At 40.2% G+C, this 12,811-nt stretch overlaps 1 protein-coding gene across 8 annotated transcripts in view; it reads left to right on the forward strand.

Moving 5' to 3' along the window:
* The first annotated feature begins 2,414 nt into the window (after window positions 1-2,414).
* The window catches only part of LOC311604980 (protection of telomeres protein 1-like), a 40,442-nt gene continuing 30,045 nt past the window's right edge, over window positions 2,415-12,811 (forward strand). Inside the window, exons 1-4 of one of the 8 annotated variants that reach the window (XM_084795264.1) lie at window positions 2,415-2,478; window positions 4,967-5,165; window positions 6,489-6,568; window positions 10,614-10,661. In XM_084795264.1, coding sequence (XP_084651390.1) covers window positions 10,653-10,661 — 9 coding nt within the window. In that variant the 5' untranslated portion in view covers window positions 2,415-2,478; window positions 4,967-5,165; window positions 6,489-6,568; window positions 10,614-10,652. Of the gene's footprint in view, window positions 2,584-2,668; window positions 2,690-3,813; window positions 4,195-4,756; window positions 4,847-4,966; window positions 5,166-6,488; window positions 6,621-10,613; window positions 10,662-12,811 lie in introns of those variants that run through there. The other 7 variants (XM_084795262.1, XM_084795261.1, XM_084795263.1 and 4 more) reach the window with 7 other exon arrangements.

Below are 12,811 nucleotides of genomic sequence, written 5' to 3' on the forward strand. Positions count from 1 at the left end.
TGTAAAGAATACTCCAACATTGTCAGCCTGTAGCTTCATCAGTCCAGGTTGCTACAGTGAATAGCAATGACAGAGTGACTTATACATCTGGAATGGGTGGCTGAATTTACGACAAATACAAGTTTAAAAAATTGCAAACATCTAAAACTGGCATTGTGAAGATAAAAGGGAAACTAGGGAAGGTAGGCGAAACACTCAGGTGTTGCTAGAGTGTAGATGCACAGAATGTGTACATTTCTTTGAAACAACATTAGGTTCTATTCTCTTGTCTCACAGGTTATCGACTTCATGTGAGGATCACTAGCAGTTAATAGCTTTATTGGTGATAGTGGTTCTTAACTTTCCTAATGCTATGGCCCTTTAACACAGTTCCTCATGTTGTAGTGACCCCCCCACACACTATAAAATTATTTTCATTGCTACTTCATAACTGTAATTATTTTGCTACTGTTATGAATCCTAATGTGAATAGCTGATATGCAACCCCAATGAAAAAGTCATTCATTCCCAAAGGGGCCATGATCCATGGGTTGAGAAACACTGGCAATAATATACAGTAATAGTACTGTATATTATTGGAAATCATGAGGAAAACAAGGTTTGGGGCAACTTGATTTAAGGGCTGAGTACTATCATCAGATGGTAGGGTTTTGTTTTTTGTTTTTCATTTTTGTCTAGTTTTTCACTCAGTCAAATATAAAGTGTCATCCAATCTTCTGTTTGATTTTTGTGGTACTGCCAGAGGAAATGATGTACATATTTTCTGACATGGTCCCAGGAAGAATTTCCATAATATCTGTATGCAGACAGAAAATCGTGACATATCTGCTATAGAGATGCCAGAAAAATATTCCTTTGGATCTTTTAAAAAATCTGAAACACAGCCTCATTTATAAATCTAACTACGGCAAAGACAATGGAGATTTTGTACTGAAGGACTGATGGTTTAATACAAAGCCTGTCAGAAATAAAAATCAAATGATATTATATAATATAAAAATGGGGAGGAGTTGATCAAGATTCCTATTAGACCACTATTGTTAATATTAGAAATTTTAATATGGCTGGCACTAGCATAGATGGCCAGACATAAATGACAGACCAAGAAATGCAATTTGTTTTAAGTCTCCCTTTCGTCTAATATGCTCACTTCTAAACTGGTCACATTTGCATCATTTTAATGAAAACATAAGTGGCAATGTCAAATTATTTGTTTTTCTTTATATATTGTATCCCTTTGTGTCAAATTCTGACATCACCTTCCCAATCGCACTGAAATTTCTTTAACTCAATTACATGGAAATCACTTCTATTTTTCTCTATTCTTCTCAGTCATGGGAAAGATATCTTGAACTGTTTTGTTGTTGTTGTTGTTGTTGTTGTTGTTGTTGTTGTTGTTTTACTATTGATAGAACAATAGGTAATCAATTTCATTCCCCCATCAATGCATAGAATCCCATCATTTTCATCAGTGTATAATCTTTTTAAAAATATTTTTATTTAATTTTAATTTATGTGCATTGCTGTGAGGGTGTCAGATCTTGGAGTTACAGTTGTGAGCTGCCATGTGGGTGTTGTGAATTGAGCCCAGGTCCTTTGGAAGAGCAGGCAGTGCTCTTAGTCACTCTTAATCTCCAGCTCCTAGTGTATAATCTTTTTATAAACAGATTATGGGGGAGAAAGACTAACATTTACTAACATGGACATGTCATTTTTTGCTACATACAGTTGAAAAGGGTGAACGAATGACCTTCATTTTCCTCAAGGGGATTGCAATATTTTTCCTACTTCCTGACAAAATGGGTTAGCATAATGAATAGATGTAGATTTAACTTAAACTAATGGAAGACGTTTTGACAAAGGTACTAAATGTTATTCTGTGTTCAAAATACATTTGAACCTGATCCTAAAGGCTTCCAATTACCCCATATAACCATTATAAACCTTTAAAGCACTCTTGCTCAGCTTTCTATACTCTGAAATTATTCATTACCAAGTTCCTAAAGTTTTGATTACTCAAAAATAAAGAAAGAAAAATCTTGAGGCTGACAATGTTTCTGATAGCGTCAGCTTGCCTGAAAGTAGCATAATCGGCCTAAACTGCGATTAAAAACAACGAAATAACGTTGTCATCTTCCTGCATTTACATCCTTGGAAAACGTTCATCTGGTTGCATAACTTAGTAGGAGAATAAAGGCTTTTGCAGCCAAGGGCTTCAGTCAACTAAAGGGAACCTGGCGTCTAGTCTGAATAGGGCTCTTTTTGGCTAGGAATTTGTCCGCTCACGTCTCCGCCTGCTCTCCTCCCAACTTCCAGCCTCCAGGAACCGCCCCCCGCCAGGGGCGTGGAAAGGGAGTGGCGGGAACCCTTCCTTGCAGTGACGAACTGGGCGGAGCTTGGCCGAAGCTCTGCCTCCTAAGCCCGGGCAAACTAGGGGCGGTTATCGGAATGCGCATGCGTACGTTCAGAGCAGGCTACGTAAGTCCGCTCTGTTTTGCTTTAAACAGTTGCCAGGGTTTCCCGGAGTTTTGTGGGTGAGTGAACTTAAGGGCTTTGGAGTTCTTTTCGTGGTCGGCTGGCCAGGTCAGGCCCTGCGTGATGTAACGAGTGCCTGTTTACTTTCACTTTCACATTTGGGGTTGTTGCTTAGAAAATGCGTTACGTGTTGTAGTTGCTCAGAAAATGCATTGTATGTTGCCTGCCGCTTTAACCTACTGAGTTCAGCATCCTGTCGGAGTGTGTGTGGTGTATGTGTGTGTAGTGGTTTGCTGAATTTAGCATCCTGTCGGAGTGTGTGTGTGTGTGTGTGTGTGTGTGTGTGTGTGTGGTGCTTTGCTGAGTTTAGCATTCTGTCGGAGTGTGTGTGTGTGTGTGTGTGTGTGTGTGTGTGTGTGTGTGTGTGTGTTTTGGGGGTGGGGTGGGGTAGAGGCAGTAGCCCCAGGGACTTGCACAGAGGCAGATCCGTAATTTGGGAATGCTGGCCCCAGCACATTAAAGTAGCAATGTTAGTGAGTGGGCCTGACAAGTTTTTCAGAAAAAAAGATTGAACCTGGTGCACAGTTCACAAAGAGGCTTTTGACTCAGAGTGCTGGGATTAAAGGCGTGAGGAGTTCTTAAAACTAGCTTTTAGAAGTATTTAGGATCCAAAAAGCTAAGTGAAGCCGGGCGTGGTGGCGCACGCCTTTAATCCCAGCACTCGGGAGGCAGAGGCGGGCGGATCGCTGTGAGTTCGAGGCCAGCCTGGTCTACAAAGTGAGTCCAGGACAGTCAAGGCTACACAGAGAAACCCTGTCTCGAAAAACAAAACAAAACAAAACAAAACAAAAAAGCTAAGTGAAGAGTAGATACGGTTCAGCGGCCTAGAAGCAGGCTATGTGTTTGTAATTGCAATAAAGCCCTAAAATCATATGTACTTCTAACATCTCCACCCCAACACTGAAACTATATTATTAAAAAAGCAAAAGCAAAATTAAATCAGAGACTTAAAGCAAATGATGGGATATGCTTTGCATAAAACGTTGCTCTTTGTGTTCTCAGCAGCCAATTCCAGGTGGAATTTTCTATTTTATTTGAATTTTCTTCGGGCGTCACTATGAAACAGAATTCTTGTGCCTCTTGAATCAATAAAGGAAGTCGAAGGTGTCCTGCAAGTTCAGCCACTGAATAAATTACAGAAACTAGATTTTTCGGTCTTTACGGCCAGGATGTGACCGTAGTAAGATGTGTATGCAGACAAGTTTGTTAAATGCATTCTCTTCCTAAAAACTATGTGCATGTTTTATATTTAGTTTCTTTGTGAGAGCCCCTAGCATGGTTTTTAATTTTTGCCACTACGACGGAGACTGAATAGTTCAAATGTTATTCACGATTTTTCAGCTTTCGCTTAGCAAGCATTGATTCTGTTGTGGTGGGCTAGAATATGTTTCTGAGGTACAAAGATAAATTGATCTAGCCCCCAGACTCCAGGTGATCTCTTAATCTTTAATTAGTAGCAAGCAAGCGGTTTGATATGTGAACGTAAGTGAATTTTGGTTTCAGATGAGTTAGATTAAAAGAGATGAGATGAACCGATTTACTCGCCTTCCTTTAGGGAGAGAGCAGTCAGTCATATGTACGCTCAGGAATTTGGGTGCTGCTGGAACGATGTGGGAGTCTCATGCCAGATATGAGGAGAAAGACATGGCTCACTTTGAGGTTAGACCGTTCTGACTCCTGCACAAACAATATAAGACAGATATGGTATAGACATGGTATAGCAGGTGTAGTGGATGGAAACCAGTTAGGCAGTGGCAGTAACTCAGGTGATATATCTAAGATACATCTAAGATAGAAGGAATAAGTGATTTGCATTAGTGTTAAGAGGGATGGGTATATTGGTAGGAAAAAAAAATAGAAATCTAATGCTAAAAAACTACAAAATGTAGCATTTATAGAGTGTTTTCTTTATGACGGGTGGTGGTTTGTGTGCTTCATGTGTTAATTCATTTAATAAGAAGTGGTAGAGGTGACATTTAAGTCTAGGTAGTTTGGTTCAGAGGAGGTAAGAGCAGAAATTTAAAAGGCCTTAGAGAAAGAACAATTAGCCTAGAGGGTCAGGGAGTCCAGGAAACTTAGCTGTTTGTGATTCTTAGCCTTGCTGGGCAAGATGAAAGGAGAAACACATTTAAGCCATGCGTTCATGTCTGGACTTGTTGGCGAGATCCTTGGTATGGGACTGTCCTGCCCTGCCCTGACTGTAGGCTTCAGCCTTGCGCCTGTGCCTATTCTGTTTTGTTTCTGCTTTCTTTTCCAGCCACACTGGGTTTTCACTGAATTCACAGCCTTGTGTTTCTCTGCTACGCACACTGTGAGGCCTGGGTTTGAAATGAAAGGGTTTGAAATGAAAGGCCCGGGGAGAGAAAGATCCACACGGGGTTCCTGCCTTTCCCCCAGTAACTGTTGCCACTTTCTTCTCTCTCTTTTCCAGGTCTGTGAAGAGGACCATGTAAATGGCTGATGCCCGTGGGTACCCGCTCCCAGGTGCTCTGTATGACTTTAAATCCTGTTCTTCGCCCTAACCATCCGCTAGAAGCATTCCTTACATTCTCTCTCAGCTGCTGACACTTTTTGCATTAGCTGAGAAGGCTCTCCTCTTGGGCTGAAGAACCCCTCCCCTCAGCTGTCTGGTAGGTCTTTTTTTTTTTTTTTTTTTTTTGAAACTTTGCAAATTATCCAGCTGTTTGCTATTATTCCTTCTGAATCGTGCATTTGTCTGCACCCATAGTCTATAAGGACCTTTCTGTCTGTCTGTCTGTTTGTTTTGAGACAATGTCTCTTAAATATCTCTGGGTGTTTTGGAGCATGTCCAGGGCCTGCCTGCCTGTGCCTGGGATTAAAGGCTTGCACTACCGCACGTGGTTTATGGTAACTCTTTTAGGAATCAAGTTGTCAGGGTTTTTTATTTTATCAGGAAAGGTGTGCTTATCTTTGGAATGAAACATGGAAGAGTATTAATGTAGGATCTACTTTTAAGCTTTTTGCAATAAATAAAACATACTTTATGTGGATGTTTACAAAGAGTCCATGGTGTGTGGGTGTGGCTGTGTGCGCACGTTGTGAGGGAAAGAGGTTTAAATATGAGAGCTGAAAGAAATCATGAAAAGTATTGTGATGAAACACTTTATTTTGCCTGTGCTTTTGACTAGATAATTATTTTTTGAAGTTGACAGACTGGAGCAGAGACTAAATTGTTCTTTTTCTTTTGTCTCATTACCCTACTTTGAGTATTTTTTTTTTTCATTCTGGCTTTGGAATTTTCTTCTTTCTTAAGTTGTCATGGGTTTCTAAAGGCAATGTTTATTTTGTTTTGCTAAGAGACAGTATTACATGATGAAACAAAGCTTGGGAAATGGATGAACTTCATTTTTATCTGTATCTCCTAAGAAAGCAAGTTATGAACTGTACGTATTTTTAGGTCTTCAGGTTTTTCTCAGATGACTTAATATTTGAGCATGGTATATTGCCTTCCTAGAAGGATGGCCCAAATGAAATTAAGAAAGATTCTCTAAAAATTCCACAGCAAACTGTGAGTATATTAAAGAAAGGCTGTGGCAGAACAAGTTTTTAAGGCAAATGAGCATTCTTGCTGAAAACGGCCATAATCCTCAGCCAGAGATATTAGCAGCAAGCATCAGTCCAGGTTTGCACAGACAGAAGGTTGAATTTGTGTCTGTGTGTGTGTGTGTGTGTGCGCGTGTGCCTGCTTAGGTCTTTGTGCAGGCTTGAGGCTGTAGCAGAGACTTTTGTGGCAGTAACTTCCAGGTAGTTATATGTGAGAACCCTTCCTCACAACCTCCAAGTGCCTTTATGTGTTTTGGAAGGGTTTATGCAATTACAGTAATATTTGGAGAAGGTTCTCAAAACATAAAGTTTGAATATATATATGGATGGATGGATAGATAGATAGATACATAGATAGATAATCGTTACTATTTTTCTCTCTATTTCAGGGGGGAAACTCTCAAGTTATTTCTTTAACATTTGGAAGTAAAACAGCTGTTTTGAAGATTATACCTTAATAAGGAATGAGGTGTGTGTTTGCTACATTTCTGCTTAGCCTTTTACTTGTACTCTAGAAATAGGTAAGTGTTTATATGTATATTTTACAGGGATACACACTTATGAGTGATTTTAATAGATGCTGCATTCATTGTAGTGTAGAAAATGTCTATATAAGGAAAAGTTGCTTTTCCATCTGCCAAAGCTTTGCTGTAGTGTCTCCCTCTGCTTCTCATTTTTTTTTTAAATAGGTGAAATTCAGTTTGAAAGGACCTCAGAGTTGGCACAGGACACCCCAAGACCCAAGTTCTCAACACAACGGAGATTTATTTGCACTAGAGGGACAAAGGGCAGGGAATAAAAGACCAAGGCAGGAGAGAGAGGATGAGGCATAAGAGAAAAGGAGCAAGGAGTTGCAGGGGCGGGGGAGGGAAATCTGCCTGAAGGGACGGAGTACTGCCTCTGGGTAAGGAGGAGGCAGACATGGCCTGTAGGCAAGTGGCAGTTTATAAATGTAAAAGGAGAATCCTTGTGTTAGGATGAGTTAGTTTGTTTTGATTGGACAAGTTAATCAGCATAGCAAAAAAGTGGCTTTTGATCGCTGGTCTTCAGTGCTTTGGTAGCTGTAACTTGGTAGTCATCCTTAGGAGGGGGACATAGCTAAATACGCAAATAGAGCTTTGTGGTTAGCTTTAGGGTTGTAACCTAACAGTTTGGCAAGGTAGAGGGAATGGGAGAGAAGGGTAGCAAAACCTATTGGCGACCTGCTTGCCACGCTCTGGTTTGCTGGAGCCCTTCACCTTTCCTCTCACATCCAGGGTGTCACAGTAGCTAACTGATCTTTCTGTTTGTAATTTAATTAACATGACTTAATCATCATCGTAGTAACGCGGTTAAAAGTTTGCCTTTAATATATAACTTTTCAGTGTTTTTTACGTAGGGAGAATCTCTTGCTACGCCCAGATTGATCCCAAAAAGAACCAGAAAGACTCAAAAGCACTGTAAATGCAAGAGGAATCTTTAATTCAGCCCCAGGCTGGACCGAGCCCAATCCCTAAGTTCAAGGGGACACGCTGCCCAGGATGGGCATGATGGGCTTTTTGTATACATTCTTCCCTCCTGGTGCCTCCCAAGCACAGGGGATCCTACTTAACATAAGGGGGCCTAGGGGCTGGAGAGATGGCTCAGTGGTTAAGAGCATTGTCTGCTCTTCCAAAGGACCCGGGTTCAATTCCCAGCCACCACATGGCAGCTCACAACTGTCTGTAATACCAGTTCCAATGGCAACACCCTCACACTAAAATAAAATAAGTTATTAAAAAAAAAAAAACATAAGGGGGCCTAACCTCCAAATGGTTTAACTTCCTTTGCTCTCTCTTTTCAGCTGTTTGCTCAGAGAAGTGTGTAATCCCATCTGGGGAAGGGGGGGGGGGCACAGGGGGGGAGGGGGGGTGTTGAGGGGGGGCCAGTTGCTATCAGATAACGCTTTCTGTTTGTCGCTTTTAAGTCTGTTTCTTCAAAGAATTTTGTGGACCTCAGATAGGCTCACGTCAAGATCATCCAGTGTTAGCTCAAAAGGCTGTGTGCTTCCTTCAGGGTTTAGCCAATTTTAAAAATCTTCTAGGCTTATCATTCTTTCACTGTCTTTATCATTGCTCAACGAATCCTGTCAATCTAGGAAGAGTACCTTGGGCATTTAGATGCTGCTGGTCAATCTCAGTTAAAGCTTGTAATTGCTTTAGGTGATCTGGAGCAGCAAATAGGAATCAGACTATGAACTACAACTATTAAACCCACCAGTGGGATAGACAGTTTTATTAGTACTAGGGCTGTCGTGGTAAACCGGACTTAATGTTTACTCCCTGGAGTTTATATACCATAAAGGAGAGAAGAAATAAAACAAATAATTAGAAGAAAATAGTGTAAGATATGAATATAGTCTGGTTAAAATGTTAAGATTGTAGACTATACAAATATTCAAAATAAATTTCCTGAGAAATGTCATGTATCTGTGATATCCATCAAGTAATAATGATTGATAGAAAATTGAAACTTGTCTCTGTTTGCCTGTTTTGGGAATTCTAGTGGTTAAATTTGGTAAGTGACTGTTAAATAGACTGTAAACTTGAGGGAGGTCCAGAGAGCAAGTAAATAGGAGTCACAGTAGTGGACTTCAAGTGCTAGGCCTCAGAGAAATCAATCAGTAATTGCGAAAACAAGAAGTGCAAATGAGTAGGGTCTAACAGGAGAAACAGCAGTGTTTCAGACCATCCAGGCCTGTTTCTTTAAGCCATTTAATTTTATTAGATAGACAAGCCATGCCTATGGGAAAATGAGCAAGTCATCCTAATGATTTTTACAAAGGAAACACAGGCTTTTAATTAGTATCTTACCCAGAAAAGTGTCCGGATTTGTAGTCTTATTAGTAGTAGTCAGAGGTAGTAAGCATTTCAAAGTTTTGATGGCATTTAAAGATTTTTAAACTATGTAATTGTGCACCTTTATTCTCTTGTCCTGTTTTGGCTCTACTGGGGCAATGTAGTTGGACTGAATACTGTTGGTGTAAGTGTGTGGATGAGCTGAGTAGTCTAACTGGGTTGTTGAAGTTGCATGTGGAATTTGAAATGTTCTCATTGAATTGAAATTGCCAAAATGACAATAGAGAGATTAGCCACAAATAAAAATGTTAATAGTGTGCGTGAACCATAAAAATGACTCACTGAAAGAAGGTCTAGCTTTTGTGGCCCGAGTAACTTCTTTTCCCCTTCAGAATCATTTCCCGCTCCATTAAAATTGTCCATAGTAAACAAAGCAAACTAACCAAACAACCACAATAAAAGTAGGAACAAAACTTTCATCTAAGGAGTAAGTAGAAATCCCACTTTGTGTGGAATTCCACACAATTCCACTTGGCCTGCATGTGGTGTTGGTTTGTTAGTCTCTTCCTCAGTGCTGTGAGTCTGATCATGACCACTGAAGTTCCTGTAAGGGGCTAAGTGGAGGTGTCTGCCTTGGCCCTTCTGGTCTCTTATGTAGGTTTTAGAATCTCAGACAAACTCCACTTTTTCTGCTGTTGCCTAAATGCTTTCAGTTTGGGGTTCAAAGCAGAATACATTATCACAGCATTTCTGAGCTCCTAACAGTTGAACACTTTCAAATAAATAAACACATAAGCAAACAAATTATCTTTGCTTTTAGAGTGACTTCATGAAGAAAAACGAGTCTTTAAACCTGCAGTCACGTATCTCTTAATGACAGAAGCACATTGTTGGCTTGGGTGTGAGTGAGCCTCATAGAGTGTGCTTAACAAACCAAGTGCTCACCATCCTATATGAGGCTCCTTGTCTGAAATGTCCTTCCAGGGTATTTATTAATGAGGCTGATAAATTCAAAGACATCCAGGCCTCATGCTACTGTTTGCAATTAACTCTATTTCTAGATATATTTGGTAGGAACTTAAGTTCGTTTTAAGTTAAGCAAGTGTCCCTTTTAAGGAAAATGGATTTTTGTCTCACTTTATTCTTTGTGAGTATAATTACTTCCCTTCCTTTTCACTTCTTTCCTTTGCACCCCTATAAACTGCCTCTTTGCTAAAGGCCTTGAATAAGGCATAGTGGAGCCTATAGTTCAACTTGATGTTTTTGTAGCCCAGTAGCCTGCGAAGGCTTTTCTTTTTCTTTTTTTCTTCCTTTTTTTTTTTTTGATGTTAAAACATAATTAGCTTGAAGATGGTCACATTTATAGTTATAGTTAAAATGATTGCTACTTGGTAAAAGTCTAGGGATGGTTCTGTGTAGGGAAAAAAATGAGTATCAACTCCAATTTCCTACCTTTTTGAACTTTGGAAATTATATGTATGTGTGTGTCCTAGTTGGCGTAGGGGTCTGTGCACCTGTTTCTAGGTGCCTGTGGAAATTGGAGGAGGGTGTTAGCCTCTGCAGCTGGAGTACCAGGCAGTTGTGAGCTCCATCAGAGAGAGTTTGAGTATGTTAAGTGCGTAGCTAATCATGTTTGAAAGCCTGTCATGACATTGGAGGAACATGCCCACAGATAAGCCGCCTCTGTTTTGTTTTCAGGGTTTGGATAAATCTGTAAGAGGATTTTCCACAGAAGTAATGTCTTCGGTAAGGTGAAATTTCCTTTCATTTAGTATACACAGTGATATGTACACACACAGTTATTGCGTCTGCTTCATAATTTGATCTTCTTTATAGTTTGATATTAAACTAGCTTACTTTTTTACTTGACTTTTTCCTTAGTGTCAATACAATGGAAAATGATATCTTCACTTTTTAATAAGATGATGTTATACTATAGTTTTCTATTTACCTAGTAATATTTTATTTTTGTTGTTGTTGTTGTCTGCATTTCTGTGTAAGCTCTACAAACATAAGAAAACAGAAAAAAAGTTTTTACCTTATGAAGTTATAACAGTTTTATTAGTTTAAGCCACACGCAAATTCATTTGTTCTGTTTTTTGTCAGCTTGTATTGCAGTAGAGTTTTATGCACTGAGTAGTGATTTAACAGATTATATCAATAAAAATCTTTATATTTATGGTACATTTTTCTTATCCAATTCTCATTATTTTATAAAAGTTTGGTGTCTAAAGCAGTAGTAGGAAGGCTCTTGTACTTAGAGCCTAGTGTACCTGGAAACAAAGCCATGCGTTGATAAAGTTAATATAATCATACTCATATTTATTACTTATTTATTTGTATTTCTGTGTGTGTGTGTGTGTGTGTGTGTGTGTGTGTGTGTGTACGCGTGCATGCACGCTTGCTTGAGTGTATTTGCACCACTTTTGTGCAGGTGCCCACGGAGGCTAGAATGTGTTAGATCTCCTGGAACTGGAGTTATAGATGTTTTGTGAGCCACTCGGTATGGGTGCTAGAAACTAAGCCTGGGTCCTGTGCAAGGGAGAGGTCTTTAACCACTGTGCATGCCTCAGAAGTACGTGTGGATGCCAACAACTAGTGCTCTGGTGCCTTTCTGTCTCAAGTTCTACCCTGTATTCTGAGTCATGCTGTCTGATCACACCCAGAGCTTGCCAACTCCAGTCCAGCTAGCCAATTTGCTCCCAAGGTCCTCTCCCCCTCCCTGTCTCCCTCTCCCCCTCCCCCTCCTCCCTCCCTCCTTCCCTCCCTCCCTCTCTCTCTTTCTCTGTCTCTCTCTGTCTGTCTGTCTCTCTCTCTCTCTCTCTCTCTCTCTCTCTCTCTCTCTCTCTCTCTCTCTCTCTCTCTCTCTCTCTCCCAACCTCCCTCCTTCACTCCCTCCCCCCGCCCCCTGCTTCCAGAGCATAGTGAGTACAGGTGGGGTGCAAACGCGCTCAGCATTGACCTGGATTCTCTGTTCCTCACACATTTATGGCCCATGCTTCGGCTGCTGAGCATCTCGCCAGCCCTGCTAGTCCTGCTAGGTGGGTTTTCATGTTTTAGAAATATATTGTCTTGCTTTTTACCCACTGCTGTAAATTAAATTCCCTTTCATGCATTGTGTGCGGATGGTGTTTGTGTTGGTTTGTGAAGTGTGGTAGTGGTTGTTGTGTCATTTGTTTAGTTGGTTCTAGGGGCATCACGCTTTGCTGTCACAAGGAAACAAATTGGCTACTTGCTTATTTGGAATTATTATGTAACTTTATATGTAATATTTATAGATAACGTTTCATTGAAGAGGACATTAATCCAACGTGCAAAAGGACGACTACACAGAAAAATTAGTTTATTAATCTATATTGAAAATAGTAACATGGGTAGTGACTAGTTTCCACGGAATGCCAAATTAATAACTTAAAGGTGTGTGTTTGTTAGGCAGATCGCGGTTCCTATCCATGAGCTGTGCTGGCTTTCCCATTGATCTCAGCATCAGGGACATACTCGTTAAGGTGGAAGAACCCTGGGTCCATTTTGAGAGCTAAGGCCCAGATCTTCCTTTCTGCCTCCATCATAATTGATGAGCTACAGGTCCTTGACAGCACAGAGCTCTGGTAGTTGCCCTGGGCTTCCAGAGGTGTGATTTCAGTCAGTCATCTCATTCGGAACATTCTTCTACATCTGCAGCACTGATGACACACACAGATGAAAGTATATCCTTTCTGCCTTGCTCCACCTTGTATGCCAACTTCTACATTTTAATGAATTTTTTGGTACTTTCTTGTTAAAGAAGTATAATTAATACTTAAGCTGTATAGATGGATGTGTTGATTTCTGTTGATAAACAATTATTTAAAAAATTTAAAAACTAGTTAGTGTCTATGGTATAACTTCCTAAAGCT

Source organism: Acomys minous, assembly GCF_964271855.1.
Source record: "Acomys minous genome assembly, chromosome: 9".
Taxonomy (NCBI): domain Eukaryota; kingdom Metazoa; phylum Chordata; class Mammalia; order Rodentia; family Muridae; genus Acomys; species Acomys minous.